A 26088-nucleotide genomic window follows, 5' to 3' on the forward strand; every position below is an offset into this window, starting at 1 on the left:
AAAAGAAAGAAAGAAAGAAAGAAAGAGCTGGGTGTGATGACACACCTCTGTAATTCCAGTATTGGAAGGCTGAGACTGGAAGATCGCTGTTTGAGGACAGTCTCAGCTACTTAGTGAGGCCCTCCACAACTCAATGAAACCCTGTTTCAAAATAAAGAATAAAAATAGGGCTGGGGGTGTAGCTCGGAGGTCAAATACTCCTGGGTTCCAGGCCCAGTACTGAAAAAAAAAAAAAAAAAAAAAAAGCAGGTTGGTTGACTTATTGAAAGAGCAAATGCATGGGTCTCCATTTTAAAAATAGGCTATTAAGGATCCCAGAACTAGAAATGCTTCAGTAAATGTAATGAATTTTTTTTCTTTTGGTACAGGGGGTGGAACTCAGGGGCATTCTATCTCTGAGCTACACCCTCAGCCCTATTTTTTATTCTTTATTTTGAAACAGGGTCTCCTAAATTGCTGAGGCTGTCCCCAGAAATCCTCCTCTCTTAATCTCCCAAGTACTGGGATTACAGGCATGGGCCAACATGCCTAGCTCTCTCAGTTTTGCCCCAGTGTGTGTGTGTGTGTGTGTGTGTGTGTGTGTGTGTGTGTGTGTGTGTATATATATATATATATATTTTTTTTTTTTTTTGTGGTACTGGGGATGGAACTCAGGGGCATTCCACCTCCGATCTACACCCCCAGGCCTATTTTTTATTCTTTATTTTGAAACAGGGTCCCACTGAGTTGCAAAGGGCCTAAGTAGCTAAGTCTGTCCCCAGACCACGATCCTCTGGACTCAACCTCCCAAATGCTGGGATTACAAGCGTGCGCCACCACACTCACCACACTGGCTGTTTTGAGGAGCCTTTCTCTGGGATCCTCTCCTTTATGGAATTCATCCCCTCAGTCTGCGTCTGTTACCCCCACCTATCTGAAAGCTCCCCAAGGGTCCAATTTCTATCGATGACCCCAGAAACACACGGGACGTTTGGAGGTGACCAAATGATCTCAAGGCCACTTGCAGATTCGTGGCCATCTGTCAAGGATGGCTGAGGCAGTCCCGCTGAGCCTTCTCCACAAGAACTTTCCCATTCCCAGTCAAGCGCTCCCCTCCCTCCTCAGTGTTCGCCTGCCCTGGAGTGAGGACCCTGGGCAGCTCCTCACCAGAAGCTCCGTGATGTCCGGGTCATCTGGAGCCCAGGGTGGGGTGGTGGAGGCGGGGGGTCCGGGCAATGCCAGCGGGCCACTGTCTTCTGTGGTCGAGTCTGTCCCTGAGGAGTCAGTGGGCTCCATGGCGGCCAGGTTGAGCAATGACACGTTGGTGCAGGCAGAAGACCTTTTGAGGTTCAGGCACCAGTGCATTGGCTCGTGGGACATCCGGGGTTCCACCCTGGAGAGGAAAAGCAGCCACAAGTTCAGGAGCAGCCCCAGGGGCCGACCCCTTCTGCCTCCAGGTCTGCACAGCCCCTACGCCTGTAACTCAACTTCACAGCCTGGGGTCTTGCCCTCTTCCTTTCCTGCAGCCTGTCTTCTCCCTCCTCAGCCCCCAGCAGCCAGCTTTCTTCTCCCTTCAGTAGTCTCCTCCCTCCTGACTTGGCTTCCTTGCTCTGGCACACTATGTCCTTCCTGTCTGCCTCCCTCTCTTCTCCTTTGTCCCCTCTTCCCTGTACCCCTGTGTCTCCTCCTCCTCTCTCTCTCTCTCTCCTCTCTGTAGCACCCACGGTGGGACTCTGTTGGAGACAGTCATGGGCACTAGAATGATTCCCCATAGGGTGCGACAAACCCACCCGTGGAACGACACAGCCTTCTTTTTCTTCGTGATCCCCTTGGCAGGGCTGGTCACCCCCCCGGGAGCCTCAGGGACCAGCTGGGAGCGGTTCTCAACGCCTGCCGGGGGGTCCCCGGCTTCGTGGATCTCTTTGGACTGCCAGATCGTCTTCACGACCACGCTCGCCATGGTGTGGGGGGGCCTGCTCCCAGGGGGAGACTCACCACCTACTCTGATCACTGACCTCAGAGTCCCCTGTCCCCTCTGGCCTGCCTCACAAAGGACCCAACCACTGGGCCCCAGTGGAGGGAGGGGAGAAGAGAGAGACAGGTGCCAGCTCAGGGTGTTCCCCTGGGGGAGGTCACAGTGGATTCTTCCAGTCCAGGGTTCTAGTTCTACTCCAGATGAATTTCCTCATTCCAGTCCACAAAGTTACCTATTAAAAAAGGAAGCCAAGCCGGGCGTGGTGGCGCACGCTTGTAATCCCTGGGCTTGGGAGGCGGAGACAGGAGGATCACGCAGGTTCGAAGCCAGCCATGCTGGCTTAAGAGACCCTGTTTCCAAATAAAAAAAAAGTATCTGGGAGTATAGCCCGGAGGTAGAAGGGCTTCCAGGAACCCCAATAACACACACAGACACACACACACACACACACACACACACACACACACACGAAGTCAAACTGGGTGTGGTGGCACATATCTGTAATCCCTGTACTTGGAAGGATGAGACCAGAGGATCACAGGTTCAAGGCCAGCCTCAGCACTTTAGTGAGACCCTCAGTAACTTAGTGAATCAAATTTTTCTCTCTCTTTCCTTCTTTCTTGTTTTGTTTTTGCAGTACTGGGGATGGAACCTAGGGGTATTCTACCTCTGAGCTATAACCCCAGCCCTATTTTTTATTCTTTATTTATTTTACATATTTTATTTATTTTGGTGGTACTGGGGTTTCTGGAAACCCTTCTACCCCCCGGGCTACACTCCCAGACCTATTTTTTTTTGTTGTTGTTTGTTTGGAAACAGGGTCTCCTAAGCCAGCTACAAACCTGCGAACCTGCGTGATCCTCCTGTCTCTGCCTCCCAAGCACGGGGTTTACAAGCGTGCACCACCACTCCTGGCTTTATTCTTTATTTTGAAACAAGGTGTCACTAAGTTGCAGAGGGCCTCACTAAGTAGCTGAGGTTGTCCACTAAAGCCTCCCAGAGGATCACAGGTTCCAGGATAGCCTCAGCAAGGAAGTGAGACTCTTAGCAACCTAGGGAGACTCTGTTTTAAAAAAAGAAAAAAGCGTTGGAGGTGTAGTTCAGAGGTATAGAATGCCCCTGGATTCAATCTCTAGTCACACACACACACACACATACACACACATACACACACACACACACACACACACACACACACACACACACACACGGAGCTGGGGGAGAGCTAACTTAATTGTAGAGCATTTGCCCAGCATTCGAGAGGCCCTGGGTTCTATCCCTAGTACTGCTATAATAATAGTAATTATTATAATTAATTTGTGGCTAATTCATGAGCCCTGAGGGATCAGGGCAAGCATTCAATCGCTCACCTGTCTTTGCCCAAGAATTAGGACATCTTTTCCCCACACCAAGAACCCAGAGTTAATTCCATTTGTTCCCAGACAGGATCTGTGCTGAAGGGTGGGTAGTGGAAGGTTGGGGTGGAGAAGAAAGTGCTTTTCCACCGTGTGTGTGTGTGTGTGTGTGTGTGTGTGTGTGTGTTTTGCTGGGTATTGAACCCAGGGGCATTCTTCTTCTGTGCTATTTCCTAGCCCTATTGTAGTTTTTACTTTGTGTGTGTGGGGAAGGGGTACTAATGATTGTACCCAAGGGCGTTCTATCTCTAAACTACACCCTCAGCCCTATTTTTTTTTTTTTTAATTTGAAACAGTGTCTTGCTAGGTTAGTGACAGTCTCACTACTTGCTAAGGCTGTCCTCCAACCTGTCATCCTCCTATGTAAGCCTCACTGGGATTATACCCAGTTTATTGTTTACTTATTTATTTAATTTTCTCCTTTTTTTATCTTTTTTTTTTTTTTTTTTTTTTTTTTGCGGGTCTGGGAATGGAACCCAGAGGCATTTGACTTCCGAGTTACAACCCCTGCACAATTTTTTATTCTTTATTTTGAAACAGGGTCTCACTGAGTTTTGGAGGGCTTCACTAAGTAGCTGAGGCTGCGAACCGTGATCCTTTGGTCTCAGCCTCCCAAATGCTGGGATTACAAGCGTGCACCCCACACCCAGCTCAGTTTATTATTTATTTAAAGCAGGGTTTCAGCCAGGCATGGTGGTGCACACCTGTAATCCTAGTACTTGAGAAGCTGAGACAGGAGTATTGCAGGTTCAAGGACAGCCTCAGGAAGCAGTGAGACTCGCATCAACCTAGCAAGACCCTGTTTCAAAATGAAAATAAAAAGGCACATGCTTGTAATTCCAGTATTTGGGAGGTTGAGGCAGGAGGACTGCAGGTTCACAGCCAGCCTCAGCTACTTAGTAAGAACCCTCTGCAATTTAGTGAGATCTGTTTCAAAGTGAAAAATAAAAAATTGGGCTGAGGTGTAGCTCGGAGGTAAAGGCCCCTGGTTTCAATCCTCAGTACTTCAATAAAATTAAGAGCTGGGCATGGTGGCGCATGCTTGCAATTCCAGTGCATGGTGGCGCATGCTTGCAATTCCAGTGCTTGGGAGGCTGAGACAGGAGGATTGTGCAGATTCGAAGCCAGCCTCAGATACTAAGTGAGGCTCTCAGCAACTTAGTGAGACCCTGCTTCCAAATAAAATATAAAATACGTCTGAGAGTATATCCCAGAGGTAGAAAAGCCCCTGGGTTCCACCCCCAGTACCACACACACAAATTAAATTAAAAATAGGGCTGAGCGGGGCGTGGTGACGCACATTTGTAATCCCAGCATTCGGGAGGCTGAGACAGGAGGATCCCAGTTTGCAGACAGCCTCAACTACTTAGTGAGGCTCTTTGGAACTCAGTAAAACTCAGTTTCAAAATAAAGAATTAAAAACAGAACTGGGGGGTGTAGCTCTAAGGTACAATGCCCCTGGTTTCCATCCCCAGTACTGCAAAAAAAAAAAAAAAAAAAAAAAAAATAGGGTTGGAGTTGTTACTCAGAGATAGAATGGCCCTGGGCTCAATTCTTAGTATCAAAAACAAAAACAAAAAAGGATTCTCTAAATTGCTGAGTGCCAAGACTGGCCTCAAACGTTCGATCCTCTTGTCTAAGCCTCCCAAGTATTGAGATTACAGCGTGTGTGATCGTGTCTGGCTCCTGAGTGGATTTCTCTTTGCAAAAGAAAGAATTCCTCAAACCCGGTCTATATTTTTGTTCCTTTGCTTTGTTTTGAAAGGGTCCGCCCTATGCTTTTTGGGGCAAACAGCTCCCCCATAGTTAGAAATGGACTCTCCCTTGTCACTAAAACAGCCCAGCATGTCAGTTCTTCTGAATCCAGAATGGACTTTCCCAAACCCATTCCTGGAAACCCAAATGGACGGGTCCACTGAATCTGGAAGGTGGGCTCTTCTCGACCTCCTTCTGTTCCCTAGGATTCTGAGTGGACCTTCCCAGGACTCAGGACACACCCCCGAGGCTCATTCCAGGAATACTTGGCTACTGAGATTAGAAAAAGGCAGTGGAGTGGAGTTCTGTTTCTTAGGGCGACAGAAATGGACTCTTCCAATTCCCTTTGCCCCAAATTTCTCAATAGCCTGGGGGTTGGAGTTCTGTCTGTGCCTTCCCAACAGTCCAGCAAAGGGCGTCTCAGGGAGCTGGCGGTGGGGTGGGGGCAGTCCAAGTAATTCGCCCATTCCTTCCTTCAAGTGTCTGAACTTGGTTCCATTCTTGCCTGGGAGACTCGGGGATCTGGTGAAGGAGAAAATCATTTTGACTTAATATCTGTTGTAATGGAGGTTGCTCGAGGCACTGTGATCGGGCTTGGGGGGAGTGAAGCAACGTGTATTGACTATATTGTTTGAAACAATAAAATAGAAATCCTGATTCTTCCACTTGGAGCTGTGTGGCCTTAGGCGAATCATTCAAGCTCTCTGGACCTCGGTTTTAGCCTCTATTTAATGGTTCAGGCCTTGAATTACGTTTTTCCCCTGTGGAATTGTAGGTCTGCTGACAAGTCCAGACGGGTAGGTCGCAGAGAAGGGACGGAAAGGACGGGAAAGGCTTTTTAGAAGATGATTTAAGGAGTCTAGGGTGTGTAGGGGGATGTAGGGAAAAGAAACGTAGAAGCCCTAGCGCAGTAAGCACCCTAACGCTCTTTCGCCCCGCCCAGCTCCTTCTCTGCAGCAGGGAATTGCAGGCGTCGCTCCACCTATCCCAGCCCAGCTGGGCTGACCCTCTCCCGCCTTCTCCGTCCTTCGCTGTGGATCGCGCCTCCCAGCCCGCCCCCACAACCGCCCAATCCAGGCCGGAAGTGGGACAGGATCGACAAATCCGCGACGGTCGCGGGGGCGATACGCACACCCATTGGCTCTATTCAACCTAAGTCCCGCCTCCTAAGGCCCATTCCTCCTCCTTCCTTCGCGTCCCTCCCTCCCTTCTAGGAGAAAAGGCTCTATCCAATCACTGCTGGACTCGGCGGCTCCGAGGGGGCGGTCCTAGGTGCGTAATCGCACCCCTCACGTCTCTCGGGCAACGCCCCCTCCTCCGCTCCTGAACGGAAATAGCAGGGTACTGGACCAATCCTAGCGGTGTGCTTTTATCTTGAAGCCAATGAAAGAGAGGGTAGGAGTAAGTTCCCGTCTGACCGGCGTCTCGCATAGCCAATGGATGGCCGAGATGCCCGGACGGCGTCGCGGAGGGGAGGGGTCGGGGGCGGTGCCACGGTCTGCCAGCCCGCCCGCCCGCCAGCCCTCCCCTTCGGCCGGCTCGGCTCCGCGGCGCGCCTGGGGTCCTTTCCGCCCGGTCCCCGCCTGCCAGCCCCCGCTGCGCTGTGCCCTGTCCGGCCAGGCCTGGAGCCGACACCACCGCCATCATGCCGGCCGTGTCCAAGGGCGATGGGATGCGGGGGCTCGCGGTGTTCATCTCCGACATCCGGAACTGTGAGCTCGCGGCCGGGGGACACAGAAGACGCGGGGGAGGGGGGAGCGTGGAATTGAGTTTGGGGGTCACGGGGGGATCCGCAGCATAGTAAACCTTTGTGGTCAAAGAGGAAAAGGATAGAGGAGGGAACTTGAGGGTGGGGGAGTGCAGGGGTTTGGGGTGTCATAGAGTGCCTCCTGAGGTGACGACACAGAGTGGCTAGAGGGTTCCAGAGGGTTTGAAAGGGGAGGAGGGTCGTGAGGTCCCGGGAGAGAGCCCTAGAAGCGTCCCTTGGGAAATGACAGGAAAGCTGGGGTATCGTACAAACGATGGGCTTAGAGGGATCCTTGGTGTAGATAGAAACGGAAGGAGGTGCGTGTGGGGGGCGCTACACTGTGAATGATGGAATGAGAAGAGGCTAGAGGGGGCCTGGAGGAAGCGGAATAGAGGCAGCCTAATGGGCAGGCCTTGAGAGGCTGAGAGAGGGAGTGTCACAGAGGAGAAGGGGCTGGATAGGTCACTGAGGCTCCTCCTGGCTAGTATCATCAGAGGCCTGAGACGGGTAGAAGTCCAGGGGCCTTGGTTAGGAGAGATGAAAAGTGTGTGCCTGAGGACTATAGAAGGGCCCTGGTGAAGTATAAAGGGGCTCCACGGTGGGGGATTGCTTAGGAGACATGGAGGACAGGAGGGAGGGGGTTCCTGGAGCTACTGAGAGGGAAAGGAGGGGCCCACGGAGCCAATAGGGGAGGACCTGCATATGTAGAGTTTTAGGAGAGCCTGAGACCTGGAACAGGGGTCCGGAAAGGAGAGTGGGAGCTGGGAGGAAATGCCAGAAGGGGAAGATCCCAGACCTTAGATGTCAGGGGGTCCAAGGGGTTTGTGGGAGAGAGATCTATAAAGCTGGGTGGTAGGGGAAACCTGCTCCCAGAGAGAGGTCAGAGGTCAGGGAGCAGGACAGGCCTAGGTCCTAGCCCTTTCCTAGCTGACCACAGCAGTATGGGGACAGTGTTCCCCACCAGGAAGGGTTGATAGGAGGCCTGGTGACAAGTCAGCATCCAGCTCCGGGAAGTGTCTGTCAGTGTTTGGAGCTGCCAAGAGCTCCCAGAGGCTGCATCTGCATGGGCTTTGGGGCCCGCCAGACCTGGTTTTGAGTGTGAGCTCTGCCACTCCATAGCTGTGTGACCTTGAACAAGGGACCTTGGCTCTCAGTTTCCTCTTCTGTCTGGAGGGACCACTGATCATATTTTCTTGAGGGGTTGCTGTGATAACATGTGGGTGAGACCTTTCACACTGGCCCAGGCCCTGCATAGATCTTGGCTCTTGTTGTTGGCTAGATCTGAAGAGTGGCTCCCATCAAGTGCTCCCTGATTATTTAGTGTTTAGTAGGTAGCCATGGAAGGATCTGGCTCATAGTAGGTGTTCAGTGAACAGAAAGGGTGGAAACTGTTGGGTATCAGTTGGAGGAGAGATGTCATGGTTATTATTATGAAAAAGCCGGAGCTATAAAAAGTTGTGTACTGGCAGGGGGTGGGGAGGCAGTTTTTAAAAGTAGATATGTGCCGGGCGTGGTGGCACACACTTGTAATCCCTGAATTTGGGAGGCTGAGACAGGAGGTTTGAAGGTTCATGGTCAGCCTCAGCTACTTGATGAGGCCAAAAACTAGAACTAGGGGTGAAGCTCAGAGGTAGAATGCTCCTGGGTTTCATCCTCAGTTCTGCAAAAAATAAAAATAAGACAGGCATGGTGATACACGCTTGTAATCCCAACACTTGGGAGGCTGAGACAGGAGGATCGCAGTTCACAGACAGAGACAGCCTCAGCTACTTAGTAAGGCCTTTTGCAACTCAATGAGACCCTTTTTCAAAATAAAGAATAAAAAATAGGGCTGGTGGTATAGCTCTAAGGTAGAATTCCCTTGGGTTCATTCCCAGTACTGCAATAAATAAATAAATAAATAAATAAATAAATAAATAAATGTAGGTATGTCTTGTTTCTGATACCTACCAGCAGCATGACCCTCTGTAAGTCACCTAACCACTTTTAGATTCAGCTGTCTTGTCTGCAGTTCCATTAAAAATAGCATCTCACCTCTGAAGGTTCATTCATTTGTTCACCAAACACATTGTGTGTGTGTGTGTTTGTGTATGGTACTGGGGATTGAACCCAGGGGGTTATACTACTGAACTGCACCCCAGATTCCCCCTTTTTGTGGTATTTGGGATTGAATGCAAGGGCATTCTACCTCTGAGCTATACCCCCTGGACTGATTTAATTTTATGTTTTGAAACAAACTAGCTAGGTTGCCAAGAGTCTCCCTGTGTTGCTGAGGCTGTCCATGAACTATAATCCTCCTGTCTCAGCCTCCCAAGTACTGGGATTACAGGCATACACCCAGCTACCATGATGATGATGGTGGTGATGATGATGATGGTGGTGATGATGATGATGGTGATGGTGGTGATGATGATGGTGATTATTGTTATTACTGTGTGTGTGTGGTACTGGGGATTGAACCCAGGGGCATTTTACCTGGGCCCAGCCCTATTTTACTTTTGTGTATGTGTGTGTGGTACGGAGCCTTCTACCTCCGAGCTACACCTCTAGACCTATTTTATATTTTATTTGGAAACAGGGTCTCACTGAGTTGCGAAGGGCTTCACTAAGTAGCTGAGACTGTCCAAGGACCATGATTCTCCAGTCTCCTGAATGCTGGGATTACAAGCCTGCGCCACCAAGCCCAGCCCTTTATTTTTTATTTTGAAACAGGGGCTCAATATGTTGCAGAGGACTTCACAGGTTCCTGAGGCTGGCTGCGAACTTGTAATCTTGTCTCAGACTACCAAATACTGGGTTTACAAGCATGTACCTCTATACCCAGTTTTTTTTTTTTTTTTTTTTTTTTAATGTGTGGCACTGGGAATGGAACCCAGGGGCATTCTACCTCCGAGCATCACCCCCAGCCCTATTTTTTATTCTTTATTCTGAAACAGGGCCTCAATGATTTGCAAAGGGCCTCACTAAGTAGTAGCTGATGCTGTCCTCAAACCACCATCCTCTTTTCTCAGCCTCCCAAATTCTGGGACTACAAATGTGCACCACCACGCCAGGCTTTTTTTTTTTTTTTTTTTTTGCTTTTTTCCCCCCTTTGTTATTTTTTTTCCCTTTTTCTTGTCACTAGGAATTTAACCCAGGGTATTCTTGGAGATTACCCTCGGCCCTTTTTATTTTATTTTATTTTTGTTAGTTCTGGGAATTGAACCCAGGGGAGTTCTACCTCTGAGCCACACCATTTTTTAGTTTGAAACAGGGTCTCACTAGGTTGCTGAGAGTCTCACTGCTTGCTGAGACTGTCCTTGAACCTGTGATCCTCCTGTCTCAGCCTCTCAAATACTAGGATTAAAAGCGTGTGCCACTATGCCCCGCTTATATTTTATTTTATTTATTTATTATTTATTTATTTATTTTGGTACTGGGGGTGGAACCCTTCTACCTCTGGGCTACACTCCCAGACCTATTTTATATTTTATTTGGAAACAGGGTCTCTTAAGCCAGCGCATCTGGCTTCAAACCTGCGCGATCCTCCTGTCTCCGCCTCCCAAGCACAGGGATTACAAGTGTGCGCCACCACGCCCGGCTTTATTTCTTATTTTAAAACATGGTCTTGCTAAGTTTCCGAGGCTGGCTTCAAACTTGTCATCCTCCTGTCTCAGCCTCCCAAGTACTGGGATTACAGGTGTGTGTACACTGCCAACAACCAGCTAACACTTAGCTTCTGATCACCGCAGTGTAACAAGTCCTGTTCTCGGCACTGGGACTACAACTATGAATAAGAATCCCTGTTCTTGGAAACTGCCTTTCCCTGAGGGAGATAAAAAAAAAAAAAAAAAAAGCCACACACACAGAGAAGGCAATAAATGATAGACTGTCAGACAATGACTGGTATTATGAAGAAAAAGTGAGGAAAGAAAGCGGGAGGGGAGAATGGTCAGTAGAGATCTGGACGTGGATGTCACCTCTGAGTGGAGATGAACAAAAAGAGGGCAAACCCTATGGATTTGGGAAGAAAGGCAGGGAGATGGTGCATCAAAGGTCCTGATGTGTGTCCTAATAAGTATAACTGGAGCTGAGTAAACGGGAGAGAAGAGGGGACAGGAGATTAGGCAGCAGGAACGGGAACTGGTAGGGCTTTGTGGACTGGATAATGGTGAGCACTTTGGCCCTTTTTTTTTTTTTTAATGGTGCTAGGGATTGAACCCAGGGGCATTCTACTTCTGAGCTATAGTCCTGGTTCTAGTTTTTTATTCTTTATTTTGAAACAGGGTGTCACTAAGTTACAGAGGACCTCACTAAGTAGCTGAGGCGGGCCATGAACTTGAGAACCTCCTGTCTCAGCCTCCCATGTACTGGGATTATAAACGTGCGCCGCCACGCTGGCTTGCTTTATTTATTTATTTATTTATTTATTTATTTATTTATTTATTTATTGGTACTGGGAATGGAAACCATGGGCATTCTACCTCTGAGGTACACCCCCAGCCCAATTTTTTGTTCTTTATGTGAAACAGGGTCTCTGAGTTGCAAAGGGCTTCACTAAGTAGCTGAGGCTGTCGCCAAACCATGATCCGCCTGACTCAGCCTCACAAATGGTGGGATTACAAGGGTGAGTCACCACAATGGCTTCTGTTTCTATTTTACTTTTTGTTTTGAAACAAGGTCTCACTTAAGTTGCAGTGGGCTTTATTTTTTGTAGTACTAGGTATTGAACCCAGGGGCATTCTACCTTGGGTTATACTTCTAGCCCTATTTTTTATTCTTTTCTTTGTTTTTGGTACTGGGGATGGAACTTAGGGGCATTCTATCTCTAAACTACACCTCCAGCCCTACTTTTTATTCTTTTTTTTATTTTTGAAACGGTCTCACTGGGTTGCAAAGGGCTGGGATTACAAATATGTGCCACCATGCCTGGCTTAGTTTTTTAGTTTTTATTCTTTCTTCTTTTTTTTTTTTTTTTTTTGGTGGTACTAAGGGTGGAACCCAGTGGCTTTTCTACCTCCAGGCTATACTCCCAGCCCTATTTTATATTTTATTTGGAAAGAGGGTCTTACTAAGTTGTTGAGAGCCTCACTAAATAGCTGAGGCTGGCTTCGAACCTATGCGATCCTCCTGTCTCAGCCTCCCAAGCGCTGGGATTACTAGCATACGCCACCATGCCCGGTTTATTCTTTATTTTGAAACAGGCTCACACTCAGTTGTGAAGGGCTTTACTAAGTAGCTGAAGCTGGCCTGGAACCTGCAATCCTCCTTTCTCAGCCTCCCAAGTACTGGGATTACAAGTGTGTGCCACCACACCCGGTTTCAGTTGATGTTTTATTTGTTTTTACAGTACTGGGGATGGAACTCAGGGGCATTCTATTTCCGAGCTACACCCCCAGCCCTATTTTTTTTTTTTTTATTCTTTATTTTGAAATAAGGGTCTCACTGAGTTGCAAAGAACCTTACTAAGTAGCTGAGGCTGTTCACAAACTCCATTTCTTCTTTTTCAGCCTCCCAAATGCTGGGATTAGAAGCTTATGCCACCATGCCAGGCTTCAATTGATGTTTTAGAATAGCCTTTCTAGCTGCTATAAGAAAAACAGACTGGAGGTTAGAGTGTTAGCAAGAAACCAAATAAGTCTCCAGGCACGGGGGTGGAGGGATTGGCTGGATAGGCTGAGAAGGGGCTGTGAAGAAACACTTGGGTTGGGCTATGTTTTGAAGGGAAGAGCTGACAGGATCTCCAGAGGGATTGATGATGGGAATTGGCAAAGGAAAGAAAAAACAGGCGGATGTCACTGAATGATTCCAGGGGAAGCCAGAAGACCGAGGGGAGATGCATATCGGCCACACTGGGATTTCCTCACCGCTGGCGTGGGGCTGGAGGGTCGGGGTTACTCTGGCCTATCCTCAGCAAGTGTGTTTTGAATCACTGTTATGTTTCATGTCTTATGATGGTGCCGGGGACACAGTGGCAAACAGGACAGATGTGTTTATGCCTTGTCAGCTCTCAGCCCCTTGGGGAGAAGTTGCTGCAAACAGCTTGCAGCTGTCCTTTGCAGACACCCTTGCATCGATGTTCCTGGCATGATTCCTGATAGCCACAAAATGGAGGTATCCCGTATGTCCATCAACCGACGAATAAACAGAACGTGGTCCATCTTTACTTTGGAATATTACTCTGTGATAAACAGGAACGAGGCACTGACACATGCCAGAACATGGATGATCCTTCACAAAATTTTGCCGACCAAAGGAAGCCAGACACAGAAGGCCACATGCTGTATGACTGCGTGCAGATGGAATGTCCAGAATAGGCGAATCCATAGAGAGAAAGGAGCTGGGTGAGCTGGGCGTGGTGGCGCACGGATAGTCCCAGTACTTGGGAGGCTGAGACTGGAGGGTCACAGGTTCGTGTCCAGCATCCGCAACTTAGGTCCCTTACAACTTAGACCCTGTTTCCAAATAAGAAATGAAATAGGGCCAGGAGTATATTTTGAAAGTAGAATGCCACTGGATTTAATCCTCAGTACCAAAAGAAAAAGGAGATGGGTGACTGCCGAGCATTGCAGGTAGGTGTGGAATAGAGAATGATTGCTCATGAGTATAGTTTAGTTTTGGGGTGAAGAATGTTCTGGATATCGTGTGTGTGTGTGTGTGTGTGTGTGTGTGTGTGTGTGTGTGTTACTGGGTGTGGAACCCAGGGCATTCTACCTCCGAGCTATATGTCCAGCCCTATTTTTCTTTATTCTGAAACAGGGTCTCACTGGATTGCAAAGGGCCTCACTAAGTAGCTGAGGCTGTCTGCAAACCGCGATCCTCCTGTCTCAGCCTCCCCAATGCTGGGATTACAACTGGATATATTTCTCTCTTCCTCTTTTTCTCTCTTGTTTCCTGCCTCTGAGCTTTGCCTGCTTTCTCCCCCTTCCTGCTTCCTACTGCTATGTCCTGAGCTTCAGACCCTGCCCTGGCCTCATATGGATTAAACCCAGAATCTCCCAAACAACAAAACAAAACAAAACTGTGGGCAAATAAATCTTCCTTCCTCTTAAAAAAAAAAAAAAAAAAAAAAAAAAGAATGTCCTGGAATTAGTGATGATTATACATCATTGTGAGCCTGTAAAGATTACTGAATTGTATACTTTATTTATTAATTTATTTTTGCAGTATTGGGGATGGAACCCAGAGGGATTCTATCTCTAATTTATACCTAGTCCTCTTTTTTATTTTTATTTTTATTTTTGGTACTGGGGATGGAACTCATAGACATTCTACCTTCGAGCTGCAACCCCAGCCCTATTTTTTTTTTTTTTTTCAGTAGTGGGGATGGAACCTAGGGGCATTCTACCTCCTAGCTATAACCCCAGCCCTAGTTTTTATTTTTTATTTTTTATTTTTTATTTTATTTTATTTTATTTTTTGGTGGCACTGGGGTTCCTGGAAACCCTTCTACCTCCGGGCTACACTCCCAGACCTATTTTTATATTTTTATTTGGAAACAGGGTCTCTGAAGCCAGCAAGGCTGGCTTCGAACCTGTGAGATCCTCCTGTCTCCGCCTCCCAAGCGCGGGGATTACAAGCATGCGCCACCACACCCGGCCCTAGTTTTTATTTTTTTATTTTTGAAACAGGGTCTCACTAAATTGCAGAAGGATCCTGGATCCTCTTGTCTCAGCCTCCTCAATGCTGGGATTACAAGCCCTATTTTTTATTCTTTTTTTTTTATTCTTTTTTTTTTTTCTTTTTCTTTTTTTTTTTTTTTTTTTTTTTTTTTTTTTTTTGCGGGTCTGGGGATGGGACCCAGGGGCATTCGACCTTTGAGCTACACCCCCTGCCCTATTTTTTTTTATTATTTATTTTGAGACCGGGTCTCACTGAATTGCGGAAGGTCTCACTAAGTAGCTGAGGCTGTCTGCGAACCGTGATCCTCTGGGTCTCAGCCTTTCAAATGCTGAGATTACAAGCGTGTGCCACCACACACGGCTTCTTATTCTTTATTTTGAAACAGGGTCTCACTGAGTTGCAAAGAGCCTCACTAAATAGCTGAGGTTGTCCATGAACTGCGATCCTCCTGTCTCAGCCTCCCAAATGCTGGGATTACAAGCGTGCGCCACCACGCTCAGCTCTATACTTTATGTATTTACTTTTTTCTTTTTGCGGTACTAGGGATTGAACCTAGGGACATTCTACCTCTGAGCAACACCCCCAGCCCTATTTTTTGTTCTTTTTTTTGAAGTCTCACTAAGTTGTGGAGGGCCTCACTAAGTAGCTGAACGCTGGCCATGAACCTGTGAGCCTCCCAAGTACTGGGATTACAAATATGTGCCACCATGCCTGGCTTATTTATTTATTTATTTATTTATTTATTTTGCGGGTTTGGAACCCAGGGGCATTGTACCTTGGAGCTACACCCCCTGCCCTATTTTTTATTCTTTATTTTGAAACAGGGTCCATTAAGTTGCAGAGGGCCTCACTAAGTAGCTGAGGCTGTCTATGAACCGTGATCCTCTGGTCTCAGCCTCCCGAATGCTGGGATTACAAGCGTGCGCCACCACGCCCGGCTATTTTTGTTTTTATTGTAGAACTGGGGGTTGAACCCAAGGGCATTCAGCATCCAAGCTACACCCCCAGCCCTATTCTTTATTCTTTATTTTGAAACAAGGTCTCACTAAGTTGCAGAGGGCCTCACTAAGTAGCTGAGGCTGGTAGGGAACCTGCAATCCTCCTGTCTCAGCCTCCCAAGTTCTGAGATTACAAGTGCATGCCACCACACCTGGCTTTTATTTTTTATTTTGAAACAGGGTCTCATTAAGTTGCTATGGATGATCTTGAACCTTCATCCTTCCATTTCAGCCTCTCAAGTACTGGAATTATAGGTGTATGTCACCCAGCTAGTATCTCAGTTCTTAAAAAAAAAAAGTGGGAAACATTTGGAGTTGTCAATCATATCAGGGAGAGAGCCACAGTATTATTATTATTATTATTATTATTATTATTATTATTATTATTATTTGCTGTAATGGTGATGGAACCCAGGGGCATTTTACCTTCGAGCTACAACCCCTGCCCTGTTTTTTATTCTTTTATTTTGAAACCGGGTCTCACTGAGTTGCAGAAGACCTCACTAAGTAGCTGAGGCTTTCTGTGAACCGCGATTCTCTGGTCTCAGCCTCCAGAATGCTGGGATTACAAGCATGCACCACCATGCCCGGGTTTTTATACTTTATTACTTTATTGTTTTTTATTTTTCTTTCTTTTCTTTTTTTTTTTCTTTTTGTGTGTGGGGGGAATGGGAATGGAACCCGGGCCTTCTACCTCTGGGCTACACTCCCAGACCTATTTTATTTTTATTTATTTATTTTTTTGGTGGTACTGGGGTTCCTGGAAGCCCTTCTACCTCCGGGCTACACTCCCACGGGCTACACTCCCAGACTTATTTTTTAACTTTATGTGGAAACAGGGTCTCTTAAGCCAGCGAGGCGATCCTCCTGTCTCTGCCTCCCAAGCGCGGGGATTACAAGTGTGCGCCACCACGCCCGGCGTCCCAGACCTATTTTAAACTTTATTTGGGAACAGGGTCTCACTAAGTAGCTGAGGCTGGCTTTGAACCTGTGCGTCTCAGCCTCCCAAGCGCGTGCACCACCACGCCTGGCTTTTTATACTTTATTTTGAAACAGAGTCTCACCGAGTTGCAAAGGGCCTCACTAAGTAGCTGGGACAGTCCAAGAACTGCATTTCTCCTGTCTCAGCCTCCCAGATGTTGGGATTACAAGTGTGCCACCACGACCGGCTGAGCCACAGTACTGAGGATGGAGAGTGTCCATTCCCAGAGCTCAGACCAGGCTTTGCTCTGGGAGCAGTGTAGGCGGAATGTGGTGGAATGAACCAGGCCAAGAGCAGTGGAGGAGTGCAGGGAGGGCAGAGAGTGCCAGTGCAAAGGCCCTGAGGCCTGCTTGAGGCCTTGTGGCTGGTGCAGAGAGGGCCAGATCTGAAGCTGGGGCGATGGGCAGAGGCCAGGCTGAGAGAACAGGGGAGCAGGGGAGCTTACGCAGGAGTGAGGGAAGAAAGAAGGAACCAGGGATGTGGGCAGGGGAGCAGGGTTTCGAGAGGAACAGGAAGGGCACAGTGGTATTCAGAAGGGGGGAAGCTGGGCATTAGGGAGGAGAGCAAGGAAGAGCAAATTCTGATAAGGGGAGAGGTTAAGACTTGGCCTAGCCTGAGGGCGTGGGCCTGCACTGCTGCTTTTTTTTTTTTTTTTTTTTTTTTTTTTTTGGTGGTGGTACTGGGGATGGAACCCAGGGGCCTTCTACCTCCGGGCTATACTCCCAGACCTATTTTATATTTTATTTGGAAACAGGGTCTCTTAAGCCAGCTGAGGCTGGCTTCAAACCTGCGTGATCCTCCTGTCTCAGCCTCTCAAGCGCAGGGATTACAAGCGTGCGCCACCTCGCCCGGCTGCACTGCTGCTTTGATCCTGAATCCTGCTGTCCTACTGAAGTCTTATCTGAGTGGAAGCTGCTTAGGGCCTGGGCCCGTTTCCTTCAGGGCAGAGTCTGGCCAGGAGTTGTCACAGGGCCCTGGAGCATCTCCATCAGGATTTACCCCAACTCAGAATTGACCCTGCTTCTTATCCCTTCCTGGGTGCCCAGTGCTGCTCTCTGCAGGTTCTGGCCCTTGGGAAGCTTCAGGAATGCTTGCTAATTGAATGAGCTTGCGTGCCTGCGTGCGTGCGTGCGTGCGTGTGTGTGTGTGTGTGTGTGTGTGCGTGTGTGTGTTTTCTTTTGGTACTGGCTTTTGAACACAGAGGCATTCTACCTGAGAGCTACATCCCAGCCCTATTTGTTTTTTTTATACTTTATTTTGAAACAGTCTCACTGAGTAGCAAAGGGCCTAACTAAGTAGTAGCCGAGGCTGGCTGCAAACCGTGATCCTCCTGTCTCAGCCTCCCAAATGCTGAAATTACAAATGTGTGTCATCACGCCTGGCCCCAGCCCTATATTTTATTCTTTTATTTTGAAACAGAGTCTCACTGAGTTGCAAAGTGCCTCATTAAATACCTGAGGCTGTCCTCAACCACAATCCTCCTGTCTCAGCCTCCCAAAGTCTGGGATTACAAATGTGTCACCATACCTGGCTCCCAACCCTATTTTTTATTATTGTTGTTGTTGTTATTATTATTTTGCAGTGGGTATAGAACCTAGAGGCATTCTACCTCCAAGCTACATACTCAGCCCTATTTTGTTTTCATTATTTTGAAACAGGGTCTCACTGAATTGCAAAGGGCCTCAGTAATGCTTTCTGGGAACCAGGATCCTCCTGTTTCAGCCTCACAAATACTGGGATTACAAGCTTGCGCCACCACGCAATTTTTTTTTTTAATTCTTTATTTTGAAAAAGGGTCTCACTAAATTGTGAAGGGCCTCACTAAGTAGCTGAGGCTGGCCATGAACCTGCGATCCTCTTGTCTCAGCCTCCCAAGTACTGGGATTACAGGCATGCACCACCAGGCCTGGCTCCAAAGCAGACTTTGCTGAGCACCAACCAGCTGAGTGCTAGGCCCTGTCCTAGAGCCCTCCCCCTCTGGGGCTCACCCTCAAGGAACTAGATGGACGAATGCACAGAGATGTGAAGGTGGCAATAGGTGTTAGGAGGAAACTAGAGCAAGGAACTGGGGTGGAGCTGGGCTTCAGGGACCATGCTCTTATCTGTGCTGGCCAGAGTCTCTTGCTGAAATGGTGGTGTTGGGGCAAGGAATCAATTTAGTGCATGAATTGGCATCAATATGAAGGAAACAGCCTGTGCAAAGGCCCTGAGGCTGGCAGAGTCCTCCTGTGGGCCTTTGTGGGCCATGGGGAGGGCTTTACTTTTACTTGGAGCCGGCTGGGAGCCTGGCGGGCTTTGGAGTGCAGCAGGGGTGAGATCTCACTTGCGTTTTCACAGGATCCCTCTGGCCACTATGCAGAGGCAGAGAGATGACTAAGTGCCACTTTGGCAGGTCTCCAGCATCACTGAGCCTGTGCGGTGCCCCCGCCTCCCGCCTGCGCTTCAAGGAACTAGACAGATCCTGATCTCAGCCCCAGCCCCTCCCAACTGGGTGCTGTCTTATGTCCTTGGTCCATAAGCCTGTGTTCAACACATCCCCTGTGTCAGACTGTTGGGGACCCTGGGGACAGGGCTAAGACGGACACCGCCATGCATCCCTGCCTCAAGCCACTGGTATGCGTGTCCAGTTCACCCTTCACACAGGCAGGCTCTCAGTGGCTTAGGAGGGGAATGGCAGGTATGACTTCATTGTTTAAAGAGAATAGATTTTTTGTTGTTGTTGTTTTGTTTTGTTTTGTTTTTGGTGGTACTGGGTGTGGAACCCAGAGGCTTTCTACCTCCAGGCTATACTCCCAGACCCATTTTATATTTTATTTGGAAACAAGTTCTCACTAAGTTGCTGAGAGCCTCACTAAGTAGCTGAGGCTGGCCTTGAACCTGTGCGATCCTCCTGTCTCAGCCTCCCAAGCGCGGGGATTACAAGCTTGCACCACCACACCCGGCTAAAGAGAATCGACTTTAAAGCAGCTGGGGTGGCAGAGGCCTATAGTCCCAGTACTCAGGCTGAGACAGGAGGAACAAGTTCAAGACAGTCAGAAATTTAGCAAGCTCCACAACCTGGTGACCCCTGAGACCAAATTTTTTTTTTTTTTTTTTTTCGGTACTGGGGATGGAATCCAGGGGCATTCTACCATCAAGTTATGCCACCCAGCCCTATTTTTTTTTATTATTATTATTTATTTTGAAACAGGGTCTCACTGAATTGTGAAGGGCCTCCCTAAGTGGCTGAGGCTGTCTAGGAACCTCAGTCCTCCCAAATGCTGGGATTACAAGCGTGTACCACCATGCCCAGCTTTATTCTTTATTTTGAAACAGGGTCTCACTATGTTGCAGAGATCCTTACTAAGTCGCTGAGGCTGGCTTCGAACCTGTGATCCTGTTTCAGCTTTCCACTACTGAGATTACAAGCGTGTACCAACAGGCCTGGCTCAGACCCTGTTGCAAAAGAATGAAAAGGGCTGGGAGTGTAACTTGGAGGTAGAATGCCCCTGGCTTCAATCCTCAGTACCAAAAACCAAGTCAATCATAGTAGTTCCTCCACGCAGCCTCTAGTTTTGTCAGGAAGCCTTTGCTGGGGGTCACAGACCCACCCTGGTGCCATGGTTCCTTGGTTTACAGGCTTATTCTTACTGAAGGCTTTATCTCCCCTAAGCAGAAGCTGATGATAGGGCAGCCCTGTGGGGCCATAGCATTTCCCAGACTCTGCCCCACTCTAGCAAGGTGGTGGCCTCCCTACCATCCGCTCCCCATCGACCATTGCATTGACAGCCACAGGCAGAGGAGAGACCCAGGAGAGGCCATGTAGTCAGCCTGGCCCTGCCTCTCACGACTCCCCTTCCTCGGACTCCATCGCTTTTTTTGTTTGTTTCTGGGGATTGAACCCAGGAACATTTTACCTCTAATTCTACCTCTAAGCCACAACCCCAGCCCTTTAGATTTTTTTTTTTTTGGTACTGGGGGTGGAACCAAGGGGCATTCTACCTCCAAGCTACACCTCCAGCCCTAGTTTTCTTTTTCTTTCTTTCTTTCTTTCTTTCTTTCTTTCTTTCTTTCTTTCTTTCTTTCTTCCTTCCTTCCTTCCTTCCTTCCTTCCTTCCTTCCTTTTTCTTTCCTTTTTTCCTTCCTTCCTTCCTTTCTTTTTTGGTGGTACTGGGAGTGAAACCAGGGGCTTTTCTACCTCCAGGCTATACTCCCAGACCTATTTTATACTTTATTTGGAAACAGGGTCTCACTAAGTTGCAGAGGGCCTCACTAAGTAGCTGAGGCTGTCTGCAAAACACGATCCTCCTGTCTCAGCCTCCCGAATGCTGGGATTACAAGCGTGCGCCACCACGCCTGGCACATTCTTTATTTTGAAACAGAGTCTCACTGAGTTGCAAAGGGCCTCACTAAGTAGTAGCTGAGGCTGTCCGCAGACTATGATCCTCCTGTCTCAACCGCCCAAATGCTGAGATTACGAGCCTGTGCCTCCATGTCTGGCGAGCCCTTTAGATTTTGAAACAGCATTTCTCTAAGTTGCTGAGATTGGCCTACCCAGGATCCTCCTGTCTTAGCCTCCTCGGTACTAGGGTTTCAGGTGTATGCCACCACTGTGATATCCTGATCTGTGTCTGCTTCCTGACCTCTCTTCCCATTCATTCTCACACTTCCAGGCTCTCCCGCCCAGAGCACAACTCCCGTGTCTGTTTTTGATCCATTTCAGTTTATCTTTTGATCCTCACATCCCAGAAGCTACATCCCAGGAACCTTCCTCTCCTGATTTGAGTCTGGCCTCCATTGTATTTGCCTCTTACACTTATATTAGGCCGGATGTGGCAGCACGTGCTTGTAATCCCATTATGGGAGGCAGAGACAGGAGGATCACAGGTTCAAGGACAGCCTCAGCAACCTAGTTAGACCCTGCTTCAAAAAAAAAAAAAAAAATAGAGCTAAAGTTCAATCTCTAGCACCAAAAAAACCACAAAAAAAAATCACATTGTTCCTATCTGCTTCTTCTCCAATCCAGAGGCTTCCCAAGAGGAGAACACATGCAACTCATTCCCAAGTCCACGCAAGAAACCCTCTTTATGACCAAAGAATTCCTTTAAATTGGGCGTGGTGGCTCACGCTTGTAATCCCAGCATTCGGGAGGCTGAGACTGGAGGATTTCAGATCGTGGACAGCCTCAGCTGCTTAGTGAGGCCCTTCCCAACTCAGTGAGACTCTGTTTCAAAATAAAGAATAAAAAATAGGGCAGGGGGTGTAGGTCAGAGGTCGAATGCCCCTAGGTTCCATCCCAGACCTGCAATATAAATAAATAAATAAATAAATAAATAAATAAATAAATAAATAAATATTGGGTGTGGTAGCGCACACCTGGAATCCTAGTACTTGGGGGTTCAATCTCCAGTAACACAAAAAGAAAAATCCCTTTAAGTCTCCCTGACATGTTTTTTTCCTGTTGTTTTGATAGTCCTGGGGATTGCACCCAGGGTTATTCTACCTCTGAACTACATCTCCAGAGCTATTTTTTTTTTATTTTGAAACAGGGTCTCACTAAGTTGCTGAGGCTGTGCTCGTACTTCGATCCCCTTGTCTCAGCCTCCCAAGTACTGGGATTACAGGTGTGTGCCATCGTGACCGGCCTCAAAGACTATTTATTATTATTATTATTTTATTTATTTATTTATTTTATTTTGGTGGTACTGGGGTTTCTGGAAGCCCTTCTACCTCTGGGCTACACTCCCAGACCTATTTTTACATTTTCATTTGGAAACAGGGTCTCCTAAGCCAGCGCGCGCGGCTGGCTTCGAACCTGCGCGATCCTCCTGTCTCTGTCTCCCAAGCGCCGGGATTACAAACGTGCGCCACCACGCCCGGCTCTCAAAGACTATTTAAAGACAAATATATATATTTCTCTGAATTCAACCGGCTGCGAACCAAAAATATTTCGGAAATAATTGCGTCCATTTTGAACATGTATATCATTTTTTCTCGTCAGTGTTCCATAAACAACACAGCATAACAACCATTTCCATAGCATTTACATTTATTATATGTTATAAATAACCTAGAAGTGATGTAAAGTACATGGGAGGATGTGCATAGGTTATATGTGGATACTAAATGATTTTACCAGGGATGTGTGAATCATTGGAATTTGGTGTCTATGGGGGTCCTGAAACAAATCTTTTTGTTTCGTATACGGGTAGATAAAGAATTTCATCAAAATATATATTTAAATGTAAATTTAAAGAATATTAAAAGAGCATGTATGTTATGTGTATATATAGTGTGTGTACACGCTTGCTACTAGGGATGGGACTCAGGGGCATTCTACCTCTGAGTTATACCACAGCTCTATTTTATGTTTTATTTTGAAATAGGTGCTACACGTCTTGCTAAGTATCTGAGGCTGGTTTCGAACCTGCAGTACTCCCATCTCTGCCTCCCAAATACTGGGATTTTTTTTTCCCCAGTACTGGGGATTGAACCCAACCCAGGGGCATTCCATCTACAAGCTACACCCCCAGTTCTAATTTTTATTCCTTTTTGTGAGTGGCGGGGAGAGGGTGCTGAGGATTGGACCCAGGGACATTCTACCTTCAAGCTATACTCCCAGCCCTATTTTTTATTTTGAATCAGTGTCTCACTAAGTTGTGGAAGGCCTCACTAAGTAGCTGAGGCTGGTAGCAAACCTGTGATCCTCCTGTCTCAGCTTCCCAAGTACTGGGATTACAAGCATGTGTCACCACAACAGGCTATATTGGGATTAGAGGCCTGTACCATCAAGCCCCAGCTTCTTGTAAAGCTTTATTTTTTATTTTTTATTTTTTATTTTTTTGTAGTATGAGGGATTGAACCCAGAGGCATTCTACCTCCAAGCTACACCCCCTGCCCTATTTTTCATTCTTTATTTTGAAACTGGGTCTCAGTGAGTTGCAAAGGGCCTCACTAAGTAGCTGAGGCTGTCTGCAAACCCTGATTCTCCGGTCTCAGCCTTCCAAATGCTGCGATTACAAGCGTGTGCCACCATGCCTGGCTTATTTTTTTATTTTTGAAAGAAGGTCTTACTAAGTTTCAGAAGGCCTTACTAAGTAGCTGAGACTGGCTACAAACTTTTGATCCTCCTGTCTCAGCTGCCCAAATACTGGGATTACAAGTGTGCACCACCACACCTGGCCCACGCCCTATTTTTTATTTATTTTTTATTATTTATTTGTTTTGTGGGTCTGGGGATGGAACCTAGAGGCATTCGACATCCGAGCTACACCCCCTACCCTATTTTTTATTCTTTCTTTTTTTCTTTCTTCCTTTCTTTGTTTCTTTTTTTGTGGTACTGGGGGTGGAACCCAGGGGTTTTTCTACCTCCAGGCTATATTCCCAGACCTATTTTATACTTTATTTAGAAACAGGGTCTCGCTAAGTTGCTGAGAGTCCTCCTGTCTCAGCCTCCCACGCACTGGGACTACAAATGTGTGCTACCATGCCCAGTTTATTCTTTATTTTGAAACAGGTCTCACTAGGTTGCAGAGGGCCTCACTAAGTAGCTGAGGCTGTCCGCGGACCGCGATCCTCCGGTCTTAGCCTCCTGAATGCTGGGATTACAAGCGTGCGCCACCACTCCCAACTCTTGTCAAACTTTTTTTTTTTTGCGGTCTGGGGATGGAACCCAGGGGCATTCGACTTCCGAGCTACACCCCCTGCCCCTATTTCTTTATTTTGAAACAGTGTCTCACTGAGTTGCGGAGGGCCTCACTAAGTAGCTGAGGCTGTCCGCGGACCGCGATCCTCCGGTTTTAGCCTCCCGAATGCTGGGATTACAAGTGTGCCCTACCATGCCCAGCTTCTTGTCAAAAATTTTTTTTTTTTTCGTGGTACTGGGGTTCCAGGATGCCCTTCTACCTCCGGGCTACACTCCCAGACCTATTTTTTACATTTTTATTTGGAAACGGGGTCTCCTAAGCCAGCGCGCATGGCTGGCTTCGAACCTGCGCGATCCTCCTGTCTCTGCCTCCCAAAAGCGGGGATTACAAGCGTGTGCCACCACGCCCGGCTTCTTGTCAAAATTTTAATCAGGGTTTCAACACAGGCCAGACAGGGCTTGAGCCTTGGAAACTTACTGCAATTCAGATGCCCATCTTCATATGGCAGAGTTTAAGCAGTTCCTTAATGATGTGGAATCCAGCTACAAAAGATCTTGGTTTTCGTGTAACTACAGAAAAATCTTCAGGCAAGCCATCCAAGGCAGGAGAGCAGCGCATGCGTACTGGTCACTGTGCACCTGCCCTGGTTCCGGTCTGCCTCTGCCCCAGGTGCTCTCCAACCCTCAGGCTACTCTCCTGGCATGCTCCTCCAGGGCTCAGCCCCTTGCTCCTCTGCTAGTGAACTGCTACCAAGCCCTTCTCATCTTTCAAGGTCCTCCTCAAATGTCCTCCGAATGCCTCCAAGGCCCAGGCAGTGCCTGGGCAGCCTCTGTCCCTGTACATCTTGGTCAGGTGTGGCTGCCAGCATGCCTGCCTGCCATCAGGCCAGGACGCCCAGGGACAGATTAGGAGAGCTGGCTCACCTCGGTCAGAGGCTCCCAGCATCATCCTGCTCTAGCCTGGCCCATGAATCCTCCAAAAACATGTAGTTAGCCAGACATGGTGGTACAAGCCTGTAATCCCAGAACTTGGGAGGCTGAGATGGGAGGGTTGAAGTTTTAAGGTCTGCCTCAGCAACAGAGTGGAATCCTTAGAAACTTAGTGCGATTCTGTTTCAGAGTAAAACAATTAAAAATGGGCTGAGGGTATAGTACTGGGAATATAGGTTTTCACCACCATGCCTGGTTTCCAACCATTTTTAGCCTGACCTTTTTTTTTTTTCTTTTTTTTTTTTTTTTGGTACTGGGAGTAGAACCCAGGGGCTTTCTACCTCTGGGCTATACTGCCAGACCTATTTTATACTTTATTTGGAAACAGGGTCTCACTAAGTTGCTGAGAGCCTAAGTAGCTGAGGCTGGCTTTGAACCTCTGTGATCCTCCTGTCTCAGCCTCCCCAAGTGCTGGGATAACAAGTGTGTGCCACCATGCCCGGCTTTTTTTTTTTTTTTTAATACTAAGAATTGAAACTGGGGACATTCTACCTTTAAGCTGTACCCCAGCCCTATTTTTAATTTTTGAAACAGTCTCACTAAGTTGTGGAGGGCCTAAGTAGCCTAAGGTTGGCTGTGAACCTGTGATCTTCCTTCTTAGCCTCCCAAATACTGGGATTACAAGCATGTGCCATCGAGTCTGGCTTTTTTTTTTTTTTTTTTTTTTTTTTGGTGGTACTGGGGTTCCTGGAAACCCTTCTACCTCCGGGCTACACTCCCAGACCTATTTTATATTTTTATTCGGAAACAGGGTCTCTTAAGCCAGCAAGGCTGGCTTCAAACCAGCATGATACTCCTGTCTCCACCTCCCAAGTGCAGGAATTACAAGCGTGCGCCACCACGCCCGGCTCCAGCTATTTTTTTTTTTTTTTTTTTTGGTGGTACTGGGGGTGGAACCCAGGGGCTTTCTACCTCCAGGTTATGCTCCCAGACCTATTTTATATTTTATTTGGAAACAGGGTCCCACTAAGTTGCTGAGAGCCTCACTAAGTAGCTGAGGCTGGCTTTGAACCTGTGTGAT

At 47.7% G+C, this 26088-nt stretch overlaps 2 protein-coding genes across 5 annotated transcripts in view; one reads left to right on the forward strand and one right to left on the reverse strand.

The window, feature by feature from the left end:
* TSKS (testis specific serine kinase substrate) overlaps positions 1-1939 on the reverse strand; it is a gene marked incomplete at both ends in the record, with an annotated part of 29477 nt that extends 27538 nt beyond the window's left edge. For both annotated transcript variants that reach the window (XM_080704069.1, XM_080704068.1), the window contains 2 exons: positions 1147-1372; positions 1770-1939. In XM_080704069.1, the coding sequence (XP_080560195.1) occupies positions 1147-1372; positions 1770-1939 (396 nt within the window). The remainder of the gene's footprint in view (positions 1-1146; positions 1373-1769) is intronic.
* A 4830-nt stretch (positions 1940-6769) lies between these two features.
* AP2A1 (adaptor related protein complex 2 subunit alpha 1) overlaps positions 6770-26088 on the forward strand; it is a gene marked incomplete at its 5' end in the record, with an annotated part of 43905 nt that continues 24586 nt past the window's right edge. For all 3 annotated transcript variants that reach the window (XM_080704678.1, XM_080704679.1, XM_080704680.1), the window contains one exon: positions 6770-6836. In XM_080704678.1, the coding sequence (XP_080560804.1) occupies positions 6770-6836 (67 nt within the window). The remainder of the gene's footprint in view (positions 6837-26088) is intronic.

Source organism: Muscardinus avellanarius (assembly GCF_963383645.1).
Source record: "Muscardinus avellanarius genome assembly, chromosome: 10".
In the NCBI taxonomy this organism is placed as follows: Eukaryota; Metazoa; Chordata; class Mammalia; order Rodentia; family Gliridae; genus Muscardinus; species Muscardinus avellanarius.